Genomic DNA, 24,602 nt, shown 5'->3' on the forward strand with positions numbered 1-24,602 from the left:
GAATGGCTAGAGAGAGACATGGAGAGAAATAAAAAGGAGAGAGAGAGAGAGAGAGAGAGAGAGAGAGAGAGAGAGAGAGAGAGAGAGATTAGTTGCCACAAGAAAAGGGCAACCAGTGAAGAACAAACACCATTGTAAATACAACCAATATTTATATTTATTTATTTTCCCTTTTGTACTTTAACTATTTGCACATAATTTGACATTTGAAATGTCTTTATTCTTTTGAAACTTTTGTGGGTGTAATGTTTACTGTTCATTTTTATTGTTTATTTCACTTTTGTTTATTATCTACTTCACTTGCTTTGGCAATGTTACCATATGTTTCCCATGCCAATAAAGCCCTTGAATTGAATTGAAATTAAGAGAGAGAGAAAGATAGTGGGAGAGGGAGAGAGTCGACAGAATGGATAGAGAAAGAGAGAGGAGAAAGACAGGGAGGAAGGGAAAGAGAGAGGAGAAAGACAGGGAGGAAGGGAAAGAGAGAGGAGAAAGACAGGGAGGAAGGGAAAGAGAGAGGAGAAAGACAGGGAGGAAGGGAAAGAGAGAGGAGAAAGACAGGGAGGAAGGGAAAGAGAGAGGAGAAAGACAGGGAGGAAGGGAAAGAGAGAGGTGAAAGACAGGGAGGAAGGGAAAGAGAGAGGAGAAAGATAGGGAGAGAGAAACCTAGCAGCCACAAGGCCAGAAGCCAGCGGTCGCCCACTCTTCTCCATTACGGCCAGGCAGCACATTCAGATGGTCACAGACAGGGGAATAAACAACAACATAACACCAGACAGAAAGGCCAAGACTGTGACTGGAGAGGGAGGGGAGGAGAGAGGGAGGAGAAGGGAGGGAGGAGAGAGGGAGGGGAGGAGAGAGGGATGGAGAGAGAGAGGGATGGAGAGAGAGAGGGAGGGGAGGAGAGAGGGAGGGAGAGAGAGAGGGAGGGAGAGAGAGAGGGAGGGGAGGAGAGAGGGAGGGAGAGAGAGAGAGAGGACTAAAGAAACAAAGACTGTGGGAAGAAACAAAGAAGAGAAATGAGAGAGAGTGCAATAGAAAGAGAGACAGAGAGTGAAAAGAAAGCCTAGAAAGAGAGGATGCTTGGAGGCCTAACACCCATCAATAACACTGCAACACTATCTTCGTCTCCCTCTAAACGCCAAAGCCGCTGTCTCTCCTCTCTTTCCTTTCAGACGGCATCTCTAAGCCCCACTGCCTGTGTGCCAAAGGCGACAGCTGCAGAGGCAAGAGATGGCCCAGGGAGAGTACAGCCCTGACAATGGGGGGAGAGGAGAGGAGAGAGAGAGAGACTGACTAAGACACGTTACACAAAAAAACAAATCAGTGTCTTCAGTTATGGTGAGTGTTCTGTGGCATTCCTATTCACTTCCAGGTAGAAGTTGCCCCTCCCCCTAACCACATATCTAGAATCAGATTCCCTGACCCCCAATCCTAATCTTAATCATAAGGGGTATGAAAAGATATCGGCACCTAGTGCCTGTAATAGTGGGTTTAACCTACTTCCATTCATCCAGTCTGTTCAGCATTGATAAGGGACTTTAGCATAACGGAAACGTCTGACTCTATAAGTGGTGATTACATCAGGGGCGCGGACGGAGGGATGACGGGAGGAGGGCCGGATGGATAGAGCAGCAGGGTCGCGGTGGGAGGCTTACATAAACACAGGAAGTGCCTCACCGTGTGGGCAGCGCTGCTTGATCATCACTTCAATAGCTCTCTCTGTACCACTTTTCCCATCTCTCCCTATTGGGTGGAACACTACCGGAAAGGCTTTTTATAGCTAGAGAACGCAGAGAGACTCACAGTGCTACCTGCTAACCATGGAGTGAACAATGAAACCCACACACACAAAACGCTCATGGACTGAGGAGGGCTGAGCTGGTGTTTCAAAGGCCATTTCCTGTTCTTTTATATCAGGCGCTCAGTGATTTCCATGCTGAACCAAAGCTACAGGTCTAGTAGTCACCATGAAGTAAGGTCATGGTGAGCTAGACTAACGCCTGACCTTTGGTGGCGGCCATTTTGTCTCCCACCTTGGACGACCCTGCCCCCCGGGCCTGTTACATCACTGAGGACGGTCGGTGTTGAGTGCTGATTGGCGACCAGCGGAGATGATGGGCGGTACAATGCATGCTGCTGGTGTAACCATGGCCAGTCATGTGGTGTCATGTGACTGAGAAGCTCCACAGCTCCACCAGTCAGTCAGTGGTCACAACCTTGGCCCACCAGTCAGTGGTCTGTGTGAGTTAATGGTTACACATCATGTCCACTGACTTTACACACAGACTTCTGCTCTGGACATTTGCAGCCAACTCCACATGGACCGGACAAACAGAGAAAAGTTATACTCAGGAGCTTGGCAACCCATTCTAATGTGTCTGTCTGTCTGGCTCACTGGTCAGCTAGTGATTGGGAGTGTTCTGCTGGTATGCTGCTGTATTGCCCTGCCCCTGCACTGTCCCATTTTGCTAGTTATAATGACTCAAATAATTTGCTTCTAGCCATTTAAGGACTTACCTGGACATCATAAAGCGCCACAATGTTCTCATGCTGAAGTTCCTGGGAAAAGTAATGAAGAAAACAAGTACATTAGTGATGCATTAGCTACTGTCCTGTTGACGTGACGACTGGCTTCTATTTACATTTATAACAAGGAAGTCAACGCCTTTCAGTCAAACATGCTGACTTATAGAGGATCGATCATTCTTTAAATATGTTTCCAAGATACAGTGGGGGAAAAAAAGTATTTAGTCAGCCACCAATTGTGCAAGTTCTCCCACTTAAAAAGATGAGAGAGGCCTGTAATTTTCATCATAGGTACACGTCAACTATGACAGACAAAATGAGAAAAAAAAATCCAGAAAATCACATTGTAGGATTTTTAATGAATTTATTTGCAAATTATGGTGGAAAATAAGTATTTGGTCAATAACAAAAGTTTCTCAATACTTTGTTATATACCCTTTGTTGGCAATGACACAGGTCAAACGTTTTCTGTAAGTCTTCACAAGGTTTTCACACACTGTTGCTGGTATTTTGGCCCATTCCTCCATGCAGATCTCCTCTAGAGCAGTGATGTTTTGGGGCTGTCGCTGGGCAACACAGACTTTCAACTCCCCTCCAAAGATTTTCTATGGGGTTGAGATCAGGAGACTGGCTAGGCCACTCCAGGACCTTGAAATGCTTCTTACGAAGCCACTCCTTCATTGCCCGGGCGGTGTGTTTGGGATCATTGTCATGCTGAAAGACCCAGCCACGTTTCATCTTCAATGCCCTTGCTGATGGAAGGAGGTTTTCACTCAAAATCTCACGATACATGGCCCCATTCATTCGTTCCTTTACACGGATCAGTCGTCCTGGTCCCTTTGCAGAAAAACAGCCCCAAAGCATGATGTTTCCACCCCCATACTTCACAGTAGGTATGGTGTTCTTTGGATGCAACTCAGCATTCTTTGTCATCCAAACACGACGAGTTGAGTTTTTACCAAAAAGTTCTATTTTGGTTTCATCTGACCATATGACATTCTCCCAATCCTCTTCTGGATCATCCAAATGCACTCTAGCAAACTTCAGACAGCCCTGGACATGTACTGGCTTAAGCAGGCGGACACGTCTTGCACTGCAGGATTTGAGTCCCTGGCGGCGTAGTGTGTTACTGATGGTAGGCTTTGTTACTTTGGTCCCAGCTCTCTGCAGGTCATTCACTAGGTCCCCCCGTGTGGTTCTGGGATTTTTGCTCACCGTTCTTGTGATCATTTTGACCCTACGGGGTGAGATCTTGCGTGGAGCCCCAGATCGAGGGAGATTATCAGTGGTCTTGTATGTCTTCCATTTCCTAATAATTGCTCCCACAGTTGATTTCTTCAAACCAAGCTGCTTACCTATTGCAGATTCAGTCTTCCCAGCCTGGTGCAGGTCTACAATTTTGTTTCTGGTGTCCTTTGTCAGCTCTTTGGTCTTGGCCATAGTGGAGTTTGGAGTGTGACTGTTTGAGGTTGTGGACAGGTGTCTTTTATACTGATAACAAGTTCAAACAGATGCCATTAATACAGGTAACGAGTGGAGGACAGAGGAGCCTCTTAAAGAAGAAGTTACAAGTCTGTGAGAGCCAGAAATCTTGCTTGTTTGTAGGTGACCAAATACTTATTTTCCACCATAATTTGCAAATAAATTCATAAAAAATCCTACAATGTGATTTTCTGGATTTATTTTTCTCAATTTGTCTTTCATAGTTGACGTGTACCTATGATGAAAATTACAGGCCTCTCTCATCTTTTTAAGTGGGAGAACTTGCACAAATAGTGGCTGACTAAATACTTTTTTCCCCACTGTAAGTGAGAAGCAATTAGGTTAAGCATACTACTCACTTTGAGGATTTTGATTTCCTTGCCAAGCAGGATCTGGGACTTGGAGAGGTTCTTCTTGTTAATGCTCTTGACAGCCACCTCCCAATCCGTCTTCTGCAGTCGGAGGAAGGAGAGAAATAAAGAAGGAACAATTAGTTAAAATCCCTTTAGACGTGTTCAGTTCCCCCATCACTCACACTAATGCCAAGGGAAGCGTGTGTGTGTGTAAAGCCCAGGACAGCTGGCCTTTAATTGCTTTGTGTGCATCATTGTTTGTGAGAGAGAGATGCGGGGGAAGAGAGGACATCTTAGACAATAACCAACACAGGTTTCTTGGGTTTCAAATCAGATAGGCCTCTGTGACACTGAATGACACACTGACTGACAAAACAGTCAAACGAATACTAGAACACAGTTATCATGTGAGGTAGCCCACTCCCACTAAAACATGAGACCTATTTTCTACTCAAGTTCAGAGAGATAGTTTCCAGGCTTTCTTTATCCACATGAACCCTTAGTGTGAGTGAGTAGCCAAAAAAAATAACACTATTCAAGCTCACATGACTGAAAAGGCTTGATTTCTTTGCCCTTGAGCTACAGAGAGACACTGAGCTTGAATAATGACCACAACTCCAACTAACGTAAAAGGTTCTAGCCTAAATTGTTAGGCTATGTGGAATGGATGGTGCATTGTAAGACTTGAATAAAAAGAGCTGCTGCTTTCCAAATGAATCTAGGTTAATAGGAGATGTTTTCATTCCGCTAGGCAGGGTTGTACTGGCAGTGGCACAGGGAGGCAGCACGTGACAGCATGCCCCAGCCAACCGTGACATATACCGAGGAGGGGCAGCAAACAGAAACCCCATACAATAGAATGACCCCATTGGCCTATGGTGTAATGCTGAGCAGAGGGGGGTGGGTATTGTTTGCACCAAATCAAGTTAATGACAAGGCTCCTGCCATGATGACACAATCACAGTCAGAGAGACTGAAGGGCCAAGTAAGCACTTTCCATTCCAGGTTTTTTCGGCTGTTTGTGTAACAACAACAAAAAATCTCGAGGCAAGACGAATTTCGGTAGCCGAAGTCTATGCCCCTTCGTCGGTCATTGGTCAACAGTAGGGATTCTTCAATGAAGTGTTTGTTGTCATTCAACGATAGACGACTCGTTTTAATGCTAAAATATTTGTCACTTGAGAAATACTGCACCCAACATATTAGTTAGATGTAAAATTGCGCGACTAAGATCTCCTTGGCAAAAACTTCTAAATTAATGACCAATTTCTTGAGTTATTTTAGATTAATTCTGACTATTTTGAGGAAGTGCATACTGGCTACGGCACCTCAAGATGGACTATTGCAGCTTTTTTCTCGTCTTTCAAGCGAAGGTCTTTTAAGGGAGTATGTGAGCACACTTGATCGGTTCAACTAGCCGAGTGAGGCTAGGTGCCAGCCAAACCGAAGCATGTGGAAGCCTTAAGTGTCAGCAACATGTTAGGGATGTGCATCTTTCCCTTTCAAGATGATTCGATATGTATCTAGACACATGGGCTCCGATACGATACAGGAACGATACTTTTTAGTTTGAAATGATTTGGTGGGATTTGGTTTGACTAGAGAATGAATCGATGCGATGCACTAACATTTGTTGCATAAACATTAATTTTCCATTCTAAAATTAAAATATTCTGCTGATGGAGCTCATGAGCTGGGCCTCGCTTAGCTGGATCTGTCTGAGCTGACTAAATCACCATCACCCACTAATTAACTTGTCATTTTTGCAGATTAAGTGTTTGAGCTAGTAATGTATAAATATTTATCGTTTACACAAATTAGCTATGACATAGCCAATGAATATATAGCACAACTTTGGATTTCAGCCCCATCTCAAAATCTAATGGTTTTGACTGTTTGGATGTTTTTAGGGCGTGATCTTCTCTTCTCGCTTCCGCCATGCAGTGCGCCTCGCAGAAGTGATTGGTATCCTAGTTATGAAATTATCAACTTTACCCTATATATCTAAAAATGACCATATACACTGATTGTTTAAAGCAAAACTATTACTGATGGTGAACCTGAACAATCCAAACAAAATCTATTGTATAAGCCCCGTTCAGCAGGTATAGCCAGATGAGAGTTGTGTCTCCAGTAGCCTACTTTTATTCCGGTAAAATAATAGCGCATTGATAACAATAACCTAGCAAATGACATAGGTTGTCACTCAACTAATAAAGCCTAATATCACGCAAGCCATTTAGCATTTGAATGCTGAAGGTGCCGCGCAGAATGCCAAGAGTGTGCAAAGCTGTCATCAAGGCAAATGGTGGCTATTTGAAGAATCTCAAATATAAAATATATTTTGATTTGTTTAACACTTTTTTGGTTACTACATGATTCTATATGTGTTATTTCATAGTTGTGATGTCTTCACTATTATTCTACAATGTAGAAAACAGTAAAAATAAAGAACAACCCTTGAATTAGTAAGTGTGTCCAAACTTTTGACTGGTACTGTACATTCTAAGTGATTTCAATGAGTCTTTCTCCATTCTGATTGTTTTATACTGTTCAATTCAACCCAAAATAATTTTCAGCATTTTCATCAATTTCTGCATTTCCACACTGCCACATAGTGCTGCAGAATATGGGCAAACAATCTATGCCTTATTTTTAACTAAATGTTGCAATTTGCAATTTAGAGCAAAACACTTGGGTGAACTGTTGGAATCATGGGAATAGAATGATTATTCTAATTCTATAGTTAGAATATAATAGTGTGCACTTTGAATACAGTGTTGTTTGACATGTCAACTAATGAAAATGCCAGGGAGGAGTTATTGTGACAGGGTGGGAACCAAAGTAATCTTTGCCAACATTGACTTTTTTCTCTTAGCTACTTAATGTAGCTAACATATTCATCCTTTGCGCATTCCTCTTTGCTTTATAAGATACTGTTGAACAAACAACATGCTGATTTAGGTCTACACCATCACTGGTATTATCAGGCTGTATAGCTAATTACGTTTGTGCTGACTCAGTACATTTATTAGCTAGCTAGCTAGCCAGCTAACTAACGATTAGCATTAGCGGCTAACAAGATTTAGGCCCAACTAGCTGTTTGCAGATGTACCATAAGAAACACAAACTAATAGTGTAATTATGGAACGCTAGTGGAGTTATAGGGCGGCAGGTAGCTTAGTGGGTAAGAGCGTTGTGCCAGTAACCGAAAGGTCGCTGGTTCTAATCCCCGAGCCGACTAGGTGAAAAATCTGTCGATGTGCCCTTAAGCAAGGCACTTAACCCTAATTGCTCATGTAAGTCGCTCTGGATAAGAGCGTCTGCTAAATGACTAAAATGTAAATGTAATGTTATGTTAAGAAGTAAAGTGAAAACAGCATTGTTGCATGTGTTGCATTGACCATGCAGACTGAACGCAAGTGTCTCGTGGTGGAGGAAAAACAAATGCGCTCCTTGAGTGACAGGGGGCGAGGCTAGGTCTGTGTGGTCAGCAGCACCGAGATTTGGAACCAAGGACTGATCACCCCAATCCACAAAAGTGGAGACAAATTTGACCCCAATAACTACCGTGGGATATGCGTCAACAGCAACCTTGGGAAAATCCTCTGCATTATCATTAACAGCAGACTAGTTCATTTCCTCAGTGAAAACAATGTACTGAGCAAATGTCAAATTGGCTTTTTACCAAATTACCGTACGACAGACCACGTATTCACCCTGCACACCCTAATTGACAAACAAACAAACCAAAACAAAGGCAAAGTCTTCTCATGCTTTGTTGATTTCAAAAAAGCTTTTGACTCAATTTGGCATGAGGGTCTGCTATACAAATTGATGGAAAGTGGGGTTGGGGGAAAAACATACGACATTATAAAATCCATGTACAGAAACAACAAGTGTGCGGTTAAAATTGGCAAAAAACACACACAATTTCTTTCCACAGGGCCGTGGGGTGAGACAGGGATGCAGTTTAAGCCCCACCCTCTTCAACATATATATCAACGAATTGGCGAGGGCACTAGAACAGTCTGCAGCACCCGGCCTCACCCTACTAGAATCTGAAGTCAAATGTCTTCTGTTTGCTGATGATCTGGTGCTTCTGTCACCAACCAAGGAGGGCCTACAGCAGCACCTAGATCTTCTGCACAGATTCTGTCAGACCTGGGCCCTGACAGTAAATCTCAGTAAGACAAAAATAATGGTGTTCCAAAAAAGGTCCAGTTGCCAGTACCACAAATACAAATTCCATCTAGACACCGTTGCCCTAGAGCACACAAAAAACTATACATACCTTGGCCTAAACATCAACACCACAGGTAACTTCCACAAAGCTGTGAACGATCTGAGAGACAAGGCAAGAAGGGCCTTCTATGCCATCAAAAGGAACATAAAATTTGACATACCAATTAGGATCTGGCTAAAAATACTTGAATCAGTTATAGAACCCATTGCCCTTTATGGTTCTGAGGTCTGGGGTCCGCTCACCAACCAAGAATTCACAAAATGGGACAAACACCAAATTGAGACTCTGCATGCAGAATTCTGCAAAAACATCCTCCGTGTACAACGTAAAACACCAAATAATGCATGCAGAGCAGAATTAGGCCAATACCCGCTAATTATCAAAATCCAGAAAAGAGCCGTTAAATTCTATAACCACTTAAAAGGAAGCGATTCCCAAACCTTCCATAACAAAGCCATCACCTACAGAGAGATGAACTTGGAGAAGAGTCCCCTAAGTAAGCTTGTCCTGGGGCTCTGTTCACAAACACAAACAGACCCCACACAGCCCCAGGACAACAACAACAACAACACAACTAGACCCAACCAAATCATGAGAAAACAAAAAGTGAATTACTTGACACATTGGAAAGAACAAACAAAAAAAGAGAAGCTCTCAAGAGAAGACAGGCTATGTGCACACTGCCCACAAAATGAGGTGGAAACTGAGCTGCACTTCCTAACCTCCTGCCAAATGTATGACCATATTAGAGACACATATTTCCCTCAGATTACAGCGATCTACAAAGAATTTGAAAACAAACCCAATTTTGATAAACTCCCTTACCTACTGGGTGAAAAACCACAGTGTGCCAACACAGCTGCAACCATTGTAAATACAACCCATATTTATGTTTATTTATTTTCCCATTTGTACTTTAAACTATTTGCACATTGTTACAACACTGTATATATACATAATATGACATTTGAAATGTCTTTATTCTTTTGGAACTTCTGAGTGTAATGTTTACTGTTAATATTTATTGTTTATTTCACTTTTGTTTACTATCTACTTCACTTGCTTTGGCAATGTTAACATACGTTTCCCATGCCAATAAAGCCCCTTAAATTGAAATTGAAATTGAGAGGTGCCTCAAGTAGGAGAGAGAGATGCCTCAAGTAGGAGAGAGAGATGCCTCAAGTAGCTTAGTAAACTATAAAAATGGACGTTACACACGGCGTATCCCATTTTAACAAACATTCAAATACCAATATAGCATTTCAAGTAAAATCCCAAACCGGTCCATGCATCAATAACGGTATATCGTAAAATACAGTATACCGCCCAGCCCTAGATCCCACCCTGGTCACCAACGTAGCTGCCCGATGTAGAGAGAGACATTTACATTTGAGTAAATTAGCAGACGCTCTTATCCAGAGTGACTTACAGGAGGAACTAGGGTTAAGTGCCTTGCTCAAGGGCACAGACAGATTTTTCACCTAGCAACTTTTCGGTTACTGGCCCAACGCTCTTAACCCACAAATAAAAGACAACAGGCAAATGCATATGTGCTCTCAATCTCTAAATAGTGACGGCAGGGCTAGTTCACACTGCAGGACTTGGTGAATAGATCATTGGGAGACAAAAGTGGGAGACAATAATGAATAAAAATGCTCATACAAGCACATGCATCTGTAGTGGGTGTTCTCCAACTCTAAAATGCACTAGACTGTGTAAGTCAAAATCCAGAATAGAACAGACAACAGGCAAATGCATAAGAGGTCCCATTGTGTAAATCAGGGATGGGCAACTGGCAGCCCATGGGCCGCATGAAGGCCCTCTGATCAATTTCCAGTTTCAATTTAGCAACTAATTCGGGGTCTCAACTTACTGTTGCGAGTTAGAATACACAAGGTGCAATTTCTAAATTTGGTTTTGCATTAGCAGTTTTTCTCTTGTTATGTAAGTCACTGACAGTCAGTCATTTAGCACATATCAGCTAAAATGTTTTAGATTATCTGGCTGCAAAACTATCTAAACTTGTTATTATCATAGAATTACCTGCTGGGGGGCCCCCATTGATTTTGTCAGTCTCACTCAGATATAATATTAAACATTTCTCTCCACCCTATGGCAAAATGTGTAGAATTGCACGAAATTAACTATAAAACGTAAAACAAATGTATCTCCACTGTCAAGAGGGGAGACACTACAATGTTTTGATGGCAATGTGGTGTGGTGGGGGGGTATGAATGTGGATACACAGACCCGCGAGCAACTGTGGCAATAGGGTAGCATGGTGACATCATCCCTGGATGCATCACACAGTGAGATAGATGTGGAGCAGGCTCAGACATATGTAACATTCTCTCCTCTCTGACCATCCTTCAGCTGCGCCTTGATCGACAGAACACTGTTTGGTCCACATCCCCATCATGGACAGTTACCACAGTCCTGTCAGTCAGTCAATATGTTTTGTTATCACTGTGAGTGTGTGGCCAATCAAGCTAATAGGATGAATGTATCTTCACTAGACTATCATCTCATTCCATTGTTGATATAAAAATGTAAAAAAGCAGTCAGGATTGCATTGATGTGTAGACTATTGCTCATATCATGACTGAAAATGGAGAAAGAAGACCTCTTGAGGAGGAAAAACAAGAAGACATGCTCCTTTCTCTTCACCTTGTCTAGGCTGGCTGGCTACATCAGCAAGCTATTCACTGCTGTTTGAGTCATCCGTTTCATGAATGAACGGCTCGCATCTCTCTGCACCCCAGGGCCAGACCATAACGCAAGATTGCACAACATCATCACATGATCGAGGCTTATGAAACACAATCACATGCATGAAAAACATGTAAATAACATTGTTATATTTGAATAAGGTGAAGCCTATAAATGTATAGACTTGTATTTAATTGCAATTTTTGCATCACTATCGTAACTAATATTTATAATGTCTAGTTAGTTGAAGGAAAACTAAACAAAACTATGCCAAATGACAGTTTATTTACTGCAGTGCAATGCCATTGACACAGATTTATATAAACATCACTACTCTCACATAACCTCAGAGAGAAAAAAGAGGAGAGGGGAGGTAGGGATGGAGGAGGGAGGGAGGGGGCAAGCAATGCAATGGGAAAGATGGAGATGCAGACCTTTAATGTTCCAGATATTTACCTTTCTGTGCCTTCCTTTGAACACCACAGCAAAAGCCCCATGTCCCACCAGGTCCTTTCTGCTGTATTCAAAGTCTCCCACAGTCTCCATTGTCAAAGTAACTGTCCAATTTAGGTCAGGTGTCGAAAGGTTCTTTCTTCAGTGATGCACGTTGAAGGATGCTCTCTTTTGATAGCAGAACCCTGGTGCAACAATGTATCCACCCAAACGTTGCTTTAGCTGTCAATCAAACTAGTGCTTGTGGCGTTTACAAAATACAAGTCAGTTTTACAAGGACACGCATATTCCAGTCCACCTTTGATATTGCCTGAGAAATAGCCAGGTGATGATACAACTGATCACGTTTAAAATGGGATGCAAAACTGGAGCTAGTGTCAAATTCTTCCATGTCAGTAGCCAAGTACAACAGATTATGTAAGGCTTGACGTTGAACTATTTCCACAATCAGACACTGCAGTCAGCTTTACGCATGGCTGGCCACAATCCCAAGGTAATTTACACAATGTCAGTCCCTACTGCCAGCTGTCATTTTCTGACCCAGATTGCTAGCGTTGCAAGCTGGCTAGCTAGCTAATTATATATGCATGTAGTTAGCAAACAAAATAGCTGAAAACAGCTTTTCTTGACATTCTACATGATGTCAAGTGTTCTGGATAAATAGATTGCAAGCGTCAAACACCCACAGACACTTCAACTATATAACCAGAGAGTGACATGCTGTGACGACAAGCGTCATGTTGCCCATTCATTGTTGCTGGCAAGCAACCATGCTAACAACATATTATATAGCTACCTAGCTTTAACATTAGCTTCATGCTAGCTAAACAGAATATCAATTGAATTGACGGACATCAATTTGTAAGGATCAGATTATCTCAGGGTATCATAAGAAAAGAAAAAATACAGGCTTATTTATTTGCCTGAAAAGCAACACTACTGAGTTTGAATATAATTCGTGTAAATCACAGCTAGCTGTCATAATAGTCCTCTTGTGGCGAGATGTTCAATACAGATGACGTCTCTCCTCTTCGAAAACATTGACTTCCGTGCGATTCTCTTCAATGTAATCCAAATTGCATCTATTCAAAATCCTTGATTTTCATCATTGGTCATCAAATCTCAGTCACAGGGAGAACATAGTTGGGTCCGCAAGAATATGGCAACCGATTCATGTTCACCTTTACAGTACGACAAGTAAAACCACTGAATGTATGTCCCTTATTAAGGTCCATCTGCTAAATTGTTTTGGTTTCGTCTTGCCCCTTCGCTTCACATTGGCCAAGTACAGCGTTGTCTCCTGACGCGTTACCAATGTCAATACAGAACAAATCGCGAAAAGAGGACCGTGACAAATAGTTTATACCATATCCCTCCGCGGACTACGTCAATGCGCAATATACCCTCCGCCACGAAGGATAGTTCTATAGGTAATCTCGGTTAACACAGAACTAAAAACTCGCTTTGTAGCTTTGATTTCATTTGAATAATAATATATTACATAATTCATTGTAAATACATGGGTCGTATTAATTACTTAGCTCGCTCCAAAATAAGTTCACAGAGTCACACTCTTAAACAATGTGTATAAAAGTTTCCCCTTCCCCTACTGAATTAATAGTTAATTTCTTCATTCTCTATGGTACATTTTCCATAAAAACAAATATTTGAAATTGGTCCCCAAATGCAATATTTTTTTTACTTGAAATCGAATATTTAATACAATCTCTAGAATTAGTTAATGACAAAAAACAATATGTATTCTTACAACTCTACCATAGGTTTATACAATTGTAACCCCTGACCTTGTTCTTTGTATTTTACTGGAGGTACTTTCACTTTAATGCAACTGTAGTCACTGGCAAATTCATGTGTAGTGATTTTGATTTCTTATTTTTGTTTTATTTCATTTTGTTTCATACGAATAAAATATATGTGTAGTGATGTCCTATGTTTATTTGTTATTGTAATTTGAATAATACAAAGAAAAAAAATACTAAAGTCTCGTGTGATTGGTCAGATGCTCGATGTATGTAGTCTGTCCATGAGAGATTATCATTAGGCTACTCATCTTTTGTTGTTAATTTAACTGTTATGTATCTACCAGAATCAAGGTATGCTTGATTTAAAAAAAAACAGAAACCATGCAATTGTTTGACTGACACCCATAAGATAAATGCTGTGTTCATGTGCCAGTCGGAACTAGGAAACTCGAAAATGTCCGATTTTCTAATTCGTTGAACGCGGCACGTGTATAACTGCAACCAGTTAGCAAGTCGGACATTTCCGAGTTTCCTAATTCCGACTGGAACAAGAACGCTCGCCAAAAGAAAACGTTTTATTCTTGAAAAATTACACAATAATTTCCAAGTGTTTCGGCTACATCATATAAGTGAGATATACGAATACAAGTATTAGCCTACAGCATGGTGTATTCAAATCTTACCCTAAAAGGTCCGGAGTCTGCTGTTTTCCTGTTCTACCTGATAATTAATTGCACCCACCTGGTGTCACAGGTCTAAACCAGTCCCTGATTAGAGGGGAACCATAATAATATGCCATTTAACAACGCTTTTATCCAAAGAGATTTACAGTCATGCGTGCATACATTTTTTTGTATGGGTGGTCCCGGGGATCGAACCCACTACCCTGGCGTTCCAAGCGCCGTGCTCTACCAGCTGAGCTACAGAGGACCACATGTACATGAACAAAGCAGTGGAGATGGCTTCGAGGTCCATAGTTGAGTTTAAGGGACCTACAGTAGACCAGCGGTTAAGACCGTTGGGCCAGTAACCGAAAGCTCGCTGATTCTAATCCTGAGCCGACTAGGTGACAAATCTGCCGATGTGCCCTTGAGCAAGGCACTTGACCCAAAGTCACTCTGGATAAGAAAGTCTGCTAAATGACAAAAATGTACAGTATCAATAACAAATATAGCCTATCGACTGTCATCACAATGTGGACAGTTATATGATAGCCTTATCTCACAATGTCTTGAGATTATATTTCAAAACCCAGGTACCCCAATGATGTATAGGTACCCCATGCCATGGTCAGCCCCCTCTAGCATTGTAGAGACAGTGATAGGCTACCCGAGATTTACATTATCATTCGGGCCTCTTTTTGTAGCTCTAGACTGGTCCTTCATTCTTTTGCTTTGTATATGTTGCCCCCTATTGGATTTATTCAGGTATGACATATATCCATTGAATGCGTTTGAAAAATAAAAACAGTTGACTCCCTTGTCACTGAGTGTCCTGGATCCTTTATTTTTTAATTCGTGCATAAACTAAATAGGCCTATAGTTTATTAGTGTGACTTGCTCTAGACATTCCACTTACTTCTTATTAATGTGACTTGCTGTTCTTAATGGAGATTCATTTTCATTTGACAATTTTTTTTATGTATCATGATAATTAGATTTCCATGCGGTTACAGACATGGATTTAACAGGAAAACGAAGACAGAAATGCCATCAATGCAATTATATTTAATCATTGGCCAATACATTAATTGTGTTACTTGCTCAATGAGGAGCGTATGAATAGCTTGGATAGGCCTTTGGAGATGATGGAAAACATCCTAATAAGAAGGGACGTTTGCGAGGCTTCTCCTGATGAAATGTGGAGGGGAGGTCCTCTGGGATTCCAGACGTGGCAGCATATGTCACTATGTTGGGTGCTTTTTGAGCATCTACAGATCCTCAAAAAGTTATTCAGCTGCACCATCAAGAGCATTCTGACTGGTTGCATCACCGCTTAGTATGGCAACTGCTCAGCACATCACTGGGGCCAAGCTTCCTGCCATCCAGGACCTCTATACCAGGCGGTGTCAGAGGAATGTCCTAAAAATTGTCAAAGACTTCAGCCACCCAAGTCATAGACTGTTCTCTCTGCTACCGCATGGTAGTCATCGGCAAGTCTGGGACCAAAAGTCTCCTTAACAGCTTCTACCCCCAAGCCATAAGACTGCTGAACAGTTAATCCAATGGCTACCCAGACTATTTGCATTGACCCCCTTATTTTATTATGATTTATTGTTATTTTCTTTACTGACTCTCTTGCACAGGCACGATGTACACTCACTGGACTCTTACCACACACATACACACACATGCATATTGACGACACACACACTCACATTCCTTCACACTCGTCACATACGCTGCTGCTACTCTCTGTTTATTATCTATGCATAGTCACTTTACCCCTACCTACAGTTGAAGTCGGAAGTTTACATACACCTTAGCCAAATACATTTAAACTCAGTTTTTCACAATTCCTGAAATTTAATCCTAGTAAAAATTCCCTGTTTTAGGTCAGTTAGGATCACCACTTTATTTTAAGAATGTGAAATGTCAGAATAACAGTAGAGAGAGTGATTTATTTCAGCTTTGATTTCTTTCATCACATTCCCAGTGGGTCAGAGTTTACATACACAAAATTATTATTTGGTAGCATTGCCTTTAAATTGCTTAACTTGGGTCAAACGTTTTGGGTAGCCTTCCACAATAAGTTGGGTGAATTTTGGCCCATTCCTCAGACAGAGCTGGTGTAACTGAGTCAGGTTTGTAGGCCTCCTTGCTCGCACAAACTTTTTCAGTTCTGCCCACAAATCTTCTATAGGCTTGAGGTCAGGGCTTTGTGATGGCCACTCCAATACCTTGACTTTGTTGTCCTTAAGCCATTTTGCCACAATTTTGGAAGTATGCTTGGGATCATTGTCCATTTGGAAGACCCATTTGCGACCAAGCTTTAACTTCCAGACTGATGTCTTGAGATGTTGCTTCAATATATCCACATAATATTCCTTCCTCATGATGCCATCTATTTTGTGAAGTGCACCAGTCCCTCCTGCAGCAAAGCACCCCACAGCATGATGCTGCCAGCCCCGTGCTTCACGGTTGGGATGGTGTTCTTCGGCTTGCAAGCAACCCCCTTTTTCCTCCAAACATAACGATGGTCATTATGGCCAAACAGTTCTATTTTTGTTTCATCAGACCAGAGGACATTTCTCCAAAAAGTATGATCTTTGTCCCCATGTGCAGTTGCAAACCGTAGTCAGGCTTTTTTATGGCGGTTTTGGAGCAGTGGCTTCTTCCTTGCTGAGCGACCTTTCAGGTTATGTCGATATAGGACTAGTTTCACTGTGGATATAGATACTTTTGTACCTGTTTCCTCCAGCATCTTCACAAGGTCCTTTGCTGTTGTTCTGGGATTGATTTGCACTTTTCGCACCAAAGTATGTTCATCTCTAGGAGACAGAACTCCTTCCTGAGCGGTATGACGGCTGCGTGGTACCATGGTGTTTATAATTGCATACTATTGTTTGTATGGATGAACGTGGTACCTTCAGGTGTTTGGAAATTGCTCCCAAGGATGAACCAGACTTGTGGAGGTCTAAAAATTTTTCCCGGAGGTCTTGGCTGATTTATTTTGATTTTCCCATTATGTCATTCAAAGAGGCACTGAGTTTGAAGGTAGGCCTTGAAATACATCCACAGGTACACCTCCAATTGACTCAAATGATGTCAGAAGCTTCTAAAGCCATGACTTCATTTTCTGGAATTTCCCAAGCTGTTTAAAGGCACCGTCAACTTAGTGCATGTGAACTTCTGACCCACTGGAATTGTGATACAGTGAATTTTAAGTGAAATAATCTGTCTGTAAAGAATTGTTGGAAAAATGACTTGTGTCATGCACAAAGTAGATGTCCTAACCGCCTTCCAAAACTATAGTTTTGGGCCTCGCCCAAACCATGAAAAACAGCCCCAGACCATTATTCCTCCTTCACCAAACTTTACAGTTGGCACTATGCATTCGGGCAGGTAGCGTTCTCCCGGCATCCGCCAAACCCAGATTTGTCTGTAGGACTGCCAGATGGTGAAGCGTGGCCTACCACTTTGCGGCTGAGCCGTTGTTTCTCCTAGACGTTTCCACTTCACAATTACAGCACATACAGTTGACCGGGGAAGCAGGGCAGAAATTTGATGAACTGACTTGTTGGAAAGGTGGCATCCTATGACGGTGCCACGTTGAAAGTCACTGAGCTCTTCAGTAAGGCCATTCTACTGCTAATGTTTGTCTATGGAGATTGCATGGCTGTGTGCTCGATTGTATACACCTGTCAGCAATGGGTGTGGCTGAAATAGCTGAATCCACTAATTTGAAGGGGTGTACCTTGACTAACCCGTACCCCTGCACATTGACTCAGTACCGGTACCCCTTATATATAGCCTCGTTATTGTTATTTTATTGTGTTACTATTTTTCCTTTAGTTATTTAACAAATTTTTCGTACTTTTTAAAAACTCTGCATTGTTGGTTAAGGGCACGTAAGTAAGCATTTCACGGTAAGGTCTTCACATTTGACTTGATTTGATTTTTTGCTACAGAAAAGAGAGTTGACATGGACTTTAGAAATGATGTTGGATGTAGGCTAATATATAACTACTATTCTCAGTTACAACTCAACATAACTTTTATTAATAGATGAGAACCAGCATCTTGAGGTTTGGAAAATATAAATACTTTTAAACTGAACAAAAATATAAACGCAACATGCAACAATTTCAAGATTTTACTAAGTTACAGTTCATATAAGGAAATCAGTCAATTAAAATAAATTCATTAGGCCCTCAACTATGGATTTCACATGACTGGGCAGGGGCGCAGCCATGGATGGGCCTGGGAGGGCGTAGGCCCACCCACTTGGGGGCCAGGCCTACCCACTGGGGAGTCAGGCCCAGCCAGTCAGAATTAGTTTTTCCCCATAAAGGGCTGTATTACAGACAGAAATACTCCTCAGTTTCATCAGCTGTCCGGGTGGCTGGTCTGAGACGATCCCGCAGGTGTAGAAGCTGGATGTGGAGGTCCTAAACTTATTTTTTATATTGTATTAAATGTTTAGGGGGAAGATCAGCTTTAATATTGCAGATAGATTGTGGCTTCCATCATTGTGATTGTCTGCTGATCATTTCTAATTCCCCATTTTGTTTTGTAAATATATAAATTATATGTATTTAAAAATATATATATTTTCCTGTATTATTTTCCCCTAACCCTACCATCATTCCCCTAATTGGAGTAAACTAATGGACAACAACACTTAGGTTTCTACTTCCAGCTTATAAATACTATATACATTTTATGGACACAGTATATTTTACAATAGTTATCTAATAGTGAACTAAGCTACACCGGAAAAACTGGTGGTATCCATTTCTTCAGAACCTATGTTGGCCTCAAAGCCTCATGCAGCATTGGAGGTCTCACTTGTTGCCATGCTGATGGCAGAGAAAGATGGCAGAGAGGAGGACTTACCACTCAGTAGACTGCCTATATCCCTTCTTGTCATTCCTCTTCAGCTTAGTAAGGACTGTATCGGATGCACACTTTCCAGCCGCCACTGTCAGAACCAGAGGGGTCAAGTTGCTCTCAGAAATGATGCAGTTGACTTGATCAGGGTGGAATGCAGCCCTCCCTTCTTCCTGTGTATATACCTAATTTATGATGGTATCCACTATTGCAGACATGCCTTTCCTTGCATCACACACCAATGTTTTTGGTAGATTTGTTTTTAGTAGATTTGCCCATGTTGATGACTGAGCATCTCACAATGACCTGAGTAGTACTCTCAGGTAATTCAGAAGGCATGGGGGTGCCAGGTAGTGCAAATTCCCATTCTGACTTCTGTGATCTGGCAGTTTAACTTTCACAGCCACTTTCGAAGCAGTTTAGCCGATTCCGGCTTTATTTTTCCAATTCATCCACCATGTCTGCAATAACAGTCATCACCTCTTTCGTTGCAGGTGGAATGCTGGACTCAACATCTAATTCAGAGGTGGAGCTCTGGTCCTCTGGAGCAGTGTGATCATCAAAAAACGTCTGGACCATGTTGACCATCTGTTCAGTTGCCTGAGTACCAGAAGCAATAGAGGAGGACTGCCCTGAAATGGTTCTGCTGATGGTCAACGAGAGGGCCGAGTTAAGCTGTTCGTTCACCTCCTTGATAAGACCAACGGTCAGCTTAGGTGGGCAGGAGGACAAATCTCATTTTTAGAAAGTTACTTGTGGACACTTCTGATAATACTGTCCTCTGGCATTCCCTGGTGGACTTTCACTGAGGTCTGGGAACTTTAAAACAAACAAGCAAAGCATGATTATTCCTGTCTGAAGTTGGCAAATCGATCTATTTACTGCAAACAAATCTAACAAGCATTGTAATTCTACTATTATAATACAATTGACATGTGTTCTTTTGATCCCTTCATGCTCATTCATTCAAATCTGCTCAAAGGTTGATACATTACATTATGTACTGTGTTAAAAGGCATAAATGCATTGGCTTGCAAATTGGGATAGATATTCATTTTAATGGAGAAATTACTGCTCATCCATTTATGAGGTTAGTGATATCCATATGTGTACATGTTAAAACCATAGGAGGCTGGTGGGAGGAGCTATAGGAGAATGGGCTCATTGTAATGGCTAGAATTGAATAAATGGAAGGGTATCAAACACATCAAACATATAGAAACCACATGTTTGACTCTGTTCCATTTATAACCTAAACAGCTTTAACATATTTTCTCACCAGGAGCTCAATTACAGATCCTCTGTCCAGGTGTTTCTTCCCGGAGACTAAAGATGTGAGTGCCTTAGAGGAAGTAGAAAGAAAATTAAAGAAAAATCTGACATTTTATATTTTAACAATATATGCTCTGATAGAATTGTTTGTATGCTTTTTCGATATGTAACCTTTCTTACTGACTACATTTCGACTACAGTTTGACTACAGATCCATTGAAAATGTATAACACAACCTGCACATCACAGACACATATGGAGAACCATTGTAATACTACAGAGGTAAATCTCTGACCTGCATCATTGTTATCCATAATTAAACAATTTTCCCGTCAAATATTTTCCATACCCGCCAGCTCTAGGCCTACATCAAATATGTATCAATCGAATTACAGTAGGAATTACTACACTGCAAATAATCGGCACTCTCTGCACTGCAGGTCTATGGTGAAAACACAGACATGTAACCCAATAGTCCTTCCTCTGTCATGTGTATGCCGCCCTCTTGTGGATATAATTTTATACAACATGTATTGTGTATGGTCCAGTTGATTGAACCAGTAAATCTGGACTCGCCTAGTCATCATAAACCGAGTATAGTGTGAACCCTAAAACTCGGACGTTAGACTACATCTGCTGGCTTTTTGTGTGTGAATATCGTTCTCTTATTTGATTAATTCAAAACCAGCTTTTCAATCAGCAGCAGCACCCACCGGATCGCACGCTATATTGTAGGCTATTGGCCTAAATTTACTGTGGATTCGCGCACCAAAATTCAAGAGGAGACAAGCGTAAATGGCTTGACTGCGTTTTGCGAGTGTCGGCTCACTTGACCGCAACTAGTGGTAACAAACAACTAGGCCACTCAATTTGAAAGATATCGATATAATTGGCTAATTTTCATGATAAAGATAATCTTGTTATGGCATCAGTGTCTCTTGGCAAATTAAATGTTACATCATAACCATAGCCGGCGCATGAGTTTTAAGTTTGTGCAAGCAAAATGCACCTTTATAATAAAGCATTCCATGCATCAACGCATTTGAAGACTTATGTAAAATGGCCTACTATTCATAATGTGATGAGTAGATTGGATAGTCGTAATTTAGGCTAATAATTTATCTCAATCACTGCTAGCAAAAAAGACAATTGAATGCATGGCTGAGTGCTTAGAGTAGGCCTACCAGATACATTTCTTCTTTCTTTGCAAGGAAAAGGTGTGCAGGGCAGATTAATGCAGGGGGTTAACAGGCTAAAGCCCCTGGGCCCAGGCCCATGGGGGGGCCATAAGGCAGCAAAATAAAAAATAAATACATGTTCAACAAAAGTACAAAAATAATCATAATACATATATACAGTATGTATTTGATATGTAGAATATATTTTACTTTTTTTTTACTGCAACCACCAACCACAGGAGGATTCAGGAGCCTGTTCTCAATGAGTGTAGACAGCCTGCTGCTGCCTGCTGCCGCTCTGCTAATCGTCAGATGGGAGGAGGAGAGGAGGTATGGGACCCACACGATTGGGTAACTGATTAATAAAAAAAAGTAATAATAAACTGCATAATAAATCAATGTGACTGGTCAATTGTGTGAGTCAGGGGCTGGACCCAAGCTGGGCCCAAGAGGCAAAAAAACAAAAACAAAAAAACAATTACGTTAGTATTATTATTATTTTTATCCAACAACAGGAGCCTGCTCTCAATGTACAAAATACACCAGAGAGCATAATTTAGCCACAGAGGATCAATAGTCTCTAAAAAAATAACTGTGGGTTCAATTTGATCACAAGCACATTCAGGTAACTGCCAGAAAAAAGGAAACACCAACATAAAGTGTCTTACAAGGGTGTTGGGCCACCACGAGCTGCCAGAACAGCTTCAATGCACCCTGGCATAGATTCTACAAGTGGACCATTCCAGGAAAATGCACCCCACACATCATAACATAAACTTTGGATCCCTCATTTACTCAAGTGTTTCCTTTATTTTGCCAGTTACCAGTTGCCTACAGTCGGGAAGGCCGCCATTTGGGAAGCATGGGTGCCAAATATACAGCTTGTTGTGTTGTGGCCATAGACATACAGTGCTGCTTGAAAGTATGTGAACCCCTTCTGAATTACAGTTTTTTTTTCAGTTTTTACCATGCAATATTCATTTAATCAGAACCAGTCCTTTTGATCTAACATAACAGGTTTATATTTATCAAAACCATATGTTGGTGTAGAGGAAATCATGCGTGTAGTTGAAAAACAAAATTAAAAAGGAATTAGTGCAGGTGCAAAAATAAGTGAACCCCAAGTTTTATTGGTTAAATCAAGTAGGTAAGTAGAATCAGGTGGGTAAATAATTAGCTACTAAATTAATCAATCAAAGGAGAGATCGTTAGGAAAGAGTTTGGGCGGGACTCTGATAACTAGAGATAAGAAACCTGGTCAGTTTGGTGTTACCCTTCCAGGTGAATGCAAAGCACACCATGCTGAGAGGAAATGAGATCTCAGAGGACATCAGGACGAGGGTAGTGAGAGCACATCAGTCTGGGGAAGGCTATAAAATCATCTCAAAAAGATTTGAGCTCCATCAGTCCACTGTGAAGCAAATAATTTACAAATGGAGAGCATTTAACATGACAGCAACTCGGCCTAGAAGTGGACGCCCTTCCAAAATATCCCCAAGAGCCACAAGAACAATAATAAATCAGGTAAAAGCCAACCCAAACATAACATCTAGAGATTTGCAGACCTCCCTTGCTGCATCTCAGGTAACTGTGCATGCATCAACAATAAGAACACTGAATCGAAATGCCATTCATGAGAGGGTTGCTAGGAAGAAGCCTCTGCTGTCAAAAAAGAACCAAACTGCCCGTCTTAACTTTGCCAGAGACCACCTGGACAAACCTGAAGGTTTCTGGAAGTCCATTCTCTGGACCGATGAGTCCAAAATTTACCTTTTTGGTCACAATCAACACAGCTATGTTTGGCGAAAACCCAACACTGCCTACCACCAAAATAACCTTATCCCAACAGTCAAGCATGGTGGTGGGAATGTCAAGATCTGGGCTGCTTTTCCTCCTCTGGACCTGGACGACTCCATATCATTAAGGGAACCATGAATTCTAAGGTATACCAGGAGATTCTTGAACAGAACGTCAGGCCATCATTTTGGACTTCCATCAGTCAAGGACCTAAAGCTGGGCCGAAAATGGGTCTTCCAACAAGACAACGACCCAAAGCATTCAAGCAAATCTACCAAAGAATGGCTCAGGAGAAAGAAGATTTGCGTTTTGGATGGGCCAAGTCAAAGTCCTGACCTAAATCCAATCGAGATGCTGTGGCAGGACCTGAAGCGAGCAGTTCATGCCAGACACCCCTCAAACCTCACTCAATTGACTGAGTTCTGTAAGGAGGAGTGGGAAAAAATCCCTCAAAACAGATGTCAGAGACATTTAGTCCAAGTCATCGCTGCTAATTGAGGTGCCACATCGCTGCTAATGGAGGTGCCACAAGCTATTGACTGAAGGGGTTCACATATTTTTGCGCACATCAAATCTGAGTTTCTATTAAATAAACCACTTTTGTTAAATAAACAATGAAAATATCACATGTTTTTGTTTCTGTCATTTACTTGGAATGTCTTCATTACAAATTGGGGTTTAAGGATTATATGTTTCTTTTAATATTTTATAGCAAAATAATGACCAGCCCTGTAGTGTTCACATACTTTCAAGCAGCACTGTATAATCCATAGAAGGGTTTTGGAACCTCTTACCCTGGCAATTTGATTGTTAAACTCATGGCACACTAGCAATGGCTGCTAGTCCTGACTTGAATGGGAACTACCATATGGACTATATTTATATGGTTGGTTGTGGCTGTCTGTTTGAAATTTGCAAATTTCAAAATAGGCTACAATCACAGGAAAAACGTACAGTTTGGAAGAAATGCCTACCTCTGAAAAGAGAATCTTAATCTGTCTGTAGAACCAATAGAAACCATTTTTTTCTCAACAACTCCCATTTTTTAGCGAACAGCGGCACTGTTTTCAAAATAGCTCATCTTGAGAGAGGCTATTGCCAAGAGGAGCGCATTGGCCATCACCGTCAGTAGTAGCCTATGGCTTCATCTTCATCATAAGGTGAGTCAGTCTGCCACTGGAAATTGAATTTTGGAGCCTACTGTAGCCTATAATATATATATACACTACCATTCAAAAGTTTGGGGTCACTTAGAAATGTCCTTGTTT

The 24,602-nt window shown here is 41.4% G+C and overlaps 1 protein-coding gene across 2 annotated transcripts in view; it reads right to left on the bottom strand.

Annotated features, from left to right (window-relative positions):
• Positions 1-13,087, bottom strand: part of LOC121567759 (serine/threonine-protein kinase ULK2-like) — a 45,615-nt gene extending 32,528 nt beyond the window's left edge. For both annotated transcript variants that reach the window (XM_045218640.1, XM_041878014.2), the window contains exons 1-3: positions 11,776-13,087; positions 4,371-4,463; positions 2,521-2,562 (exon numbers count right to left, since the gene is read on the bottom strand). In XM_045218640.1, the coding sequence (XP_045074575.1) occupies positions 2,521-2,562; positions 4,371-4,463; positions 11,776-11,865 (225 nt within the window). In that variant the 5' untranslated portion in view covers positions 11,866-13,087. The remainder of the gene's footprint in view (positions 1-2,520; positions 2,563-4,370; positions 4,464-11,775) is intronic.
• Between the last annotated feature and the right edge of the window lie 11,515 nt (positions 13,088-24,602).

The sequence above is a fragment of the Coregonus clupeaformis genome, chromosome 6 (assembly GCF_020615455.1).
Source record: "Coregonus clupeaformis isolate EN_2021a chromosome 6, ASM2061545v1, whole genome shotgun sequence".
NCBI lineage: Eukaryota > Metazoa > Chordata > Actinopteri > Salmoniformes > Salmonidae > Coregonus > Coregonus clupeaformis.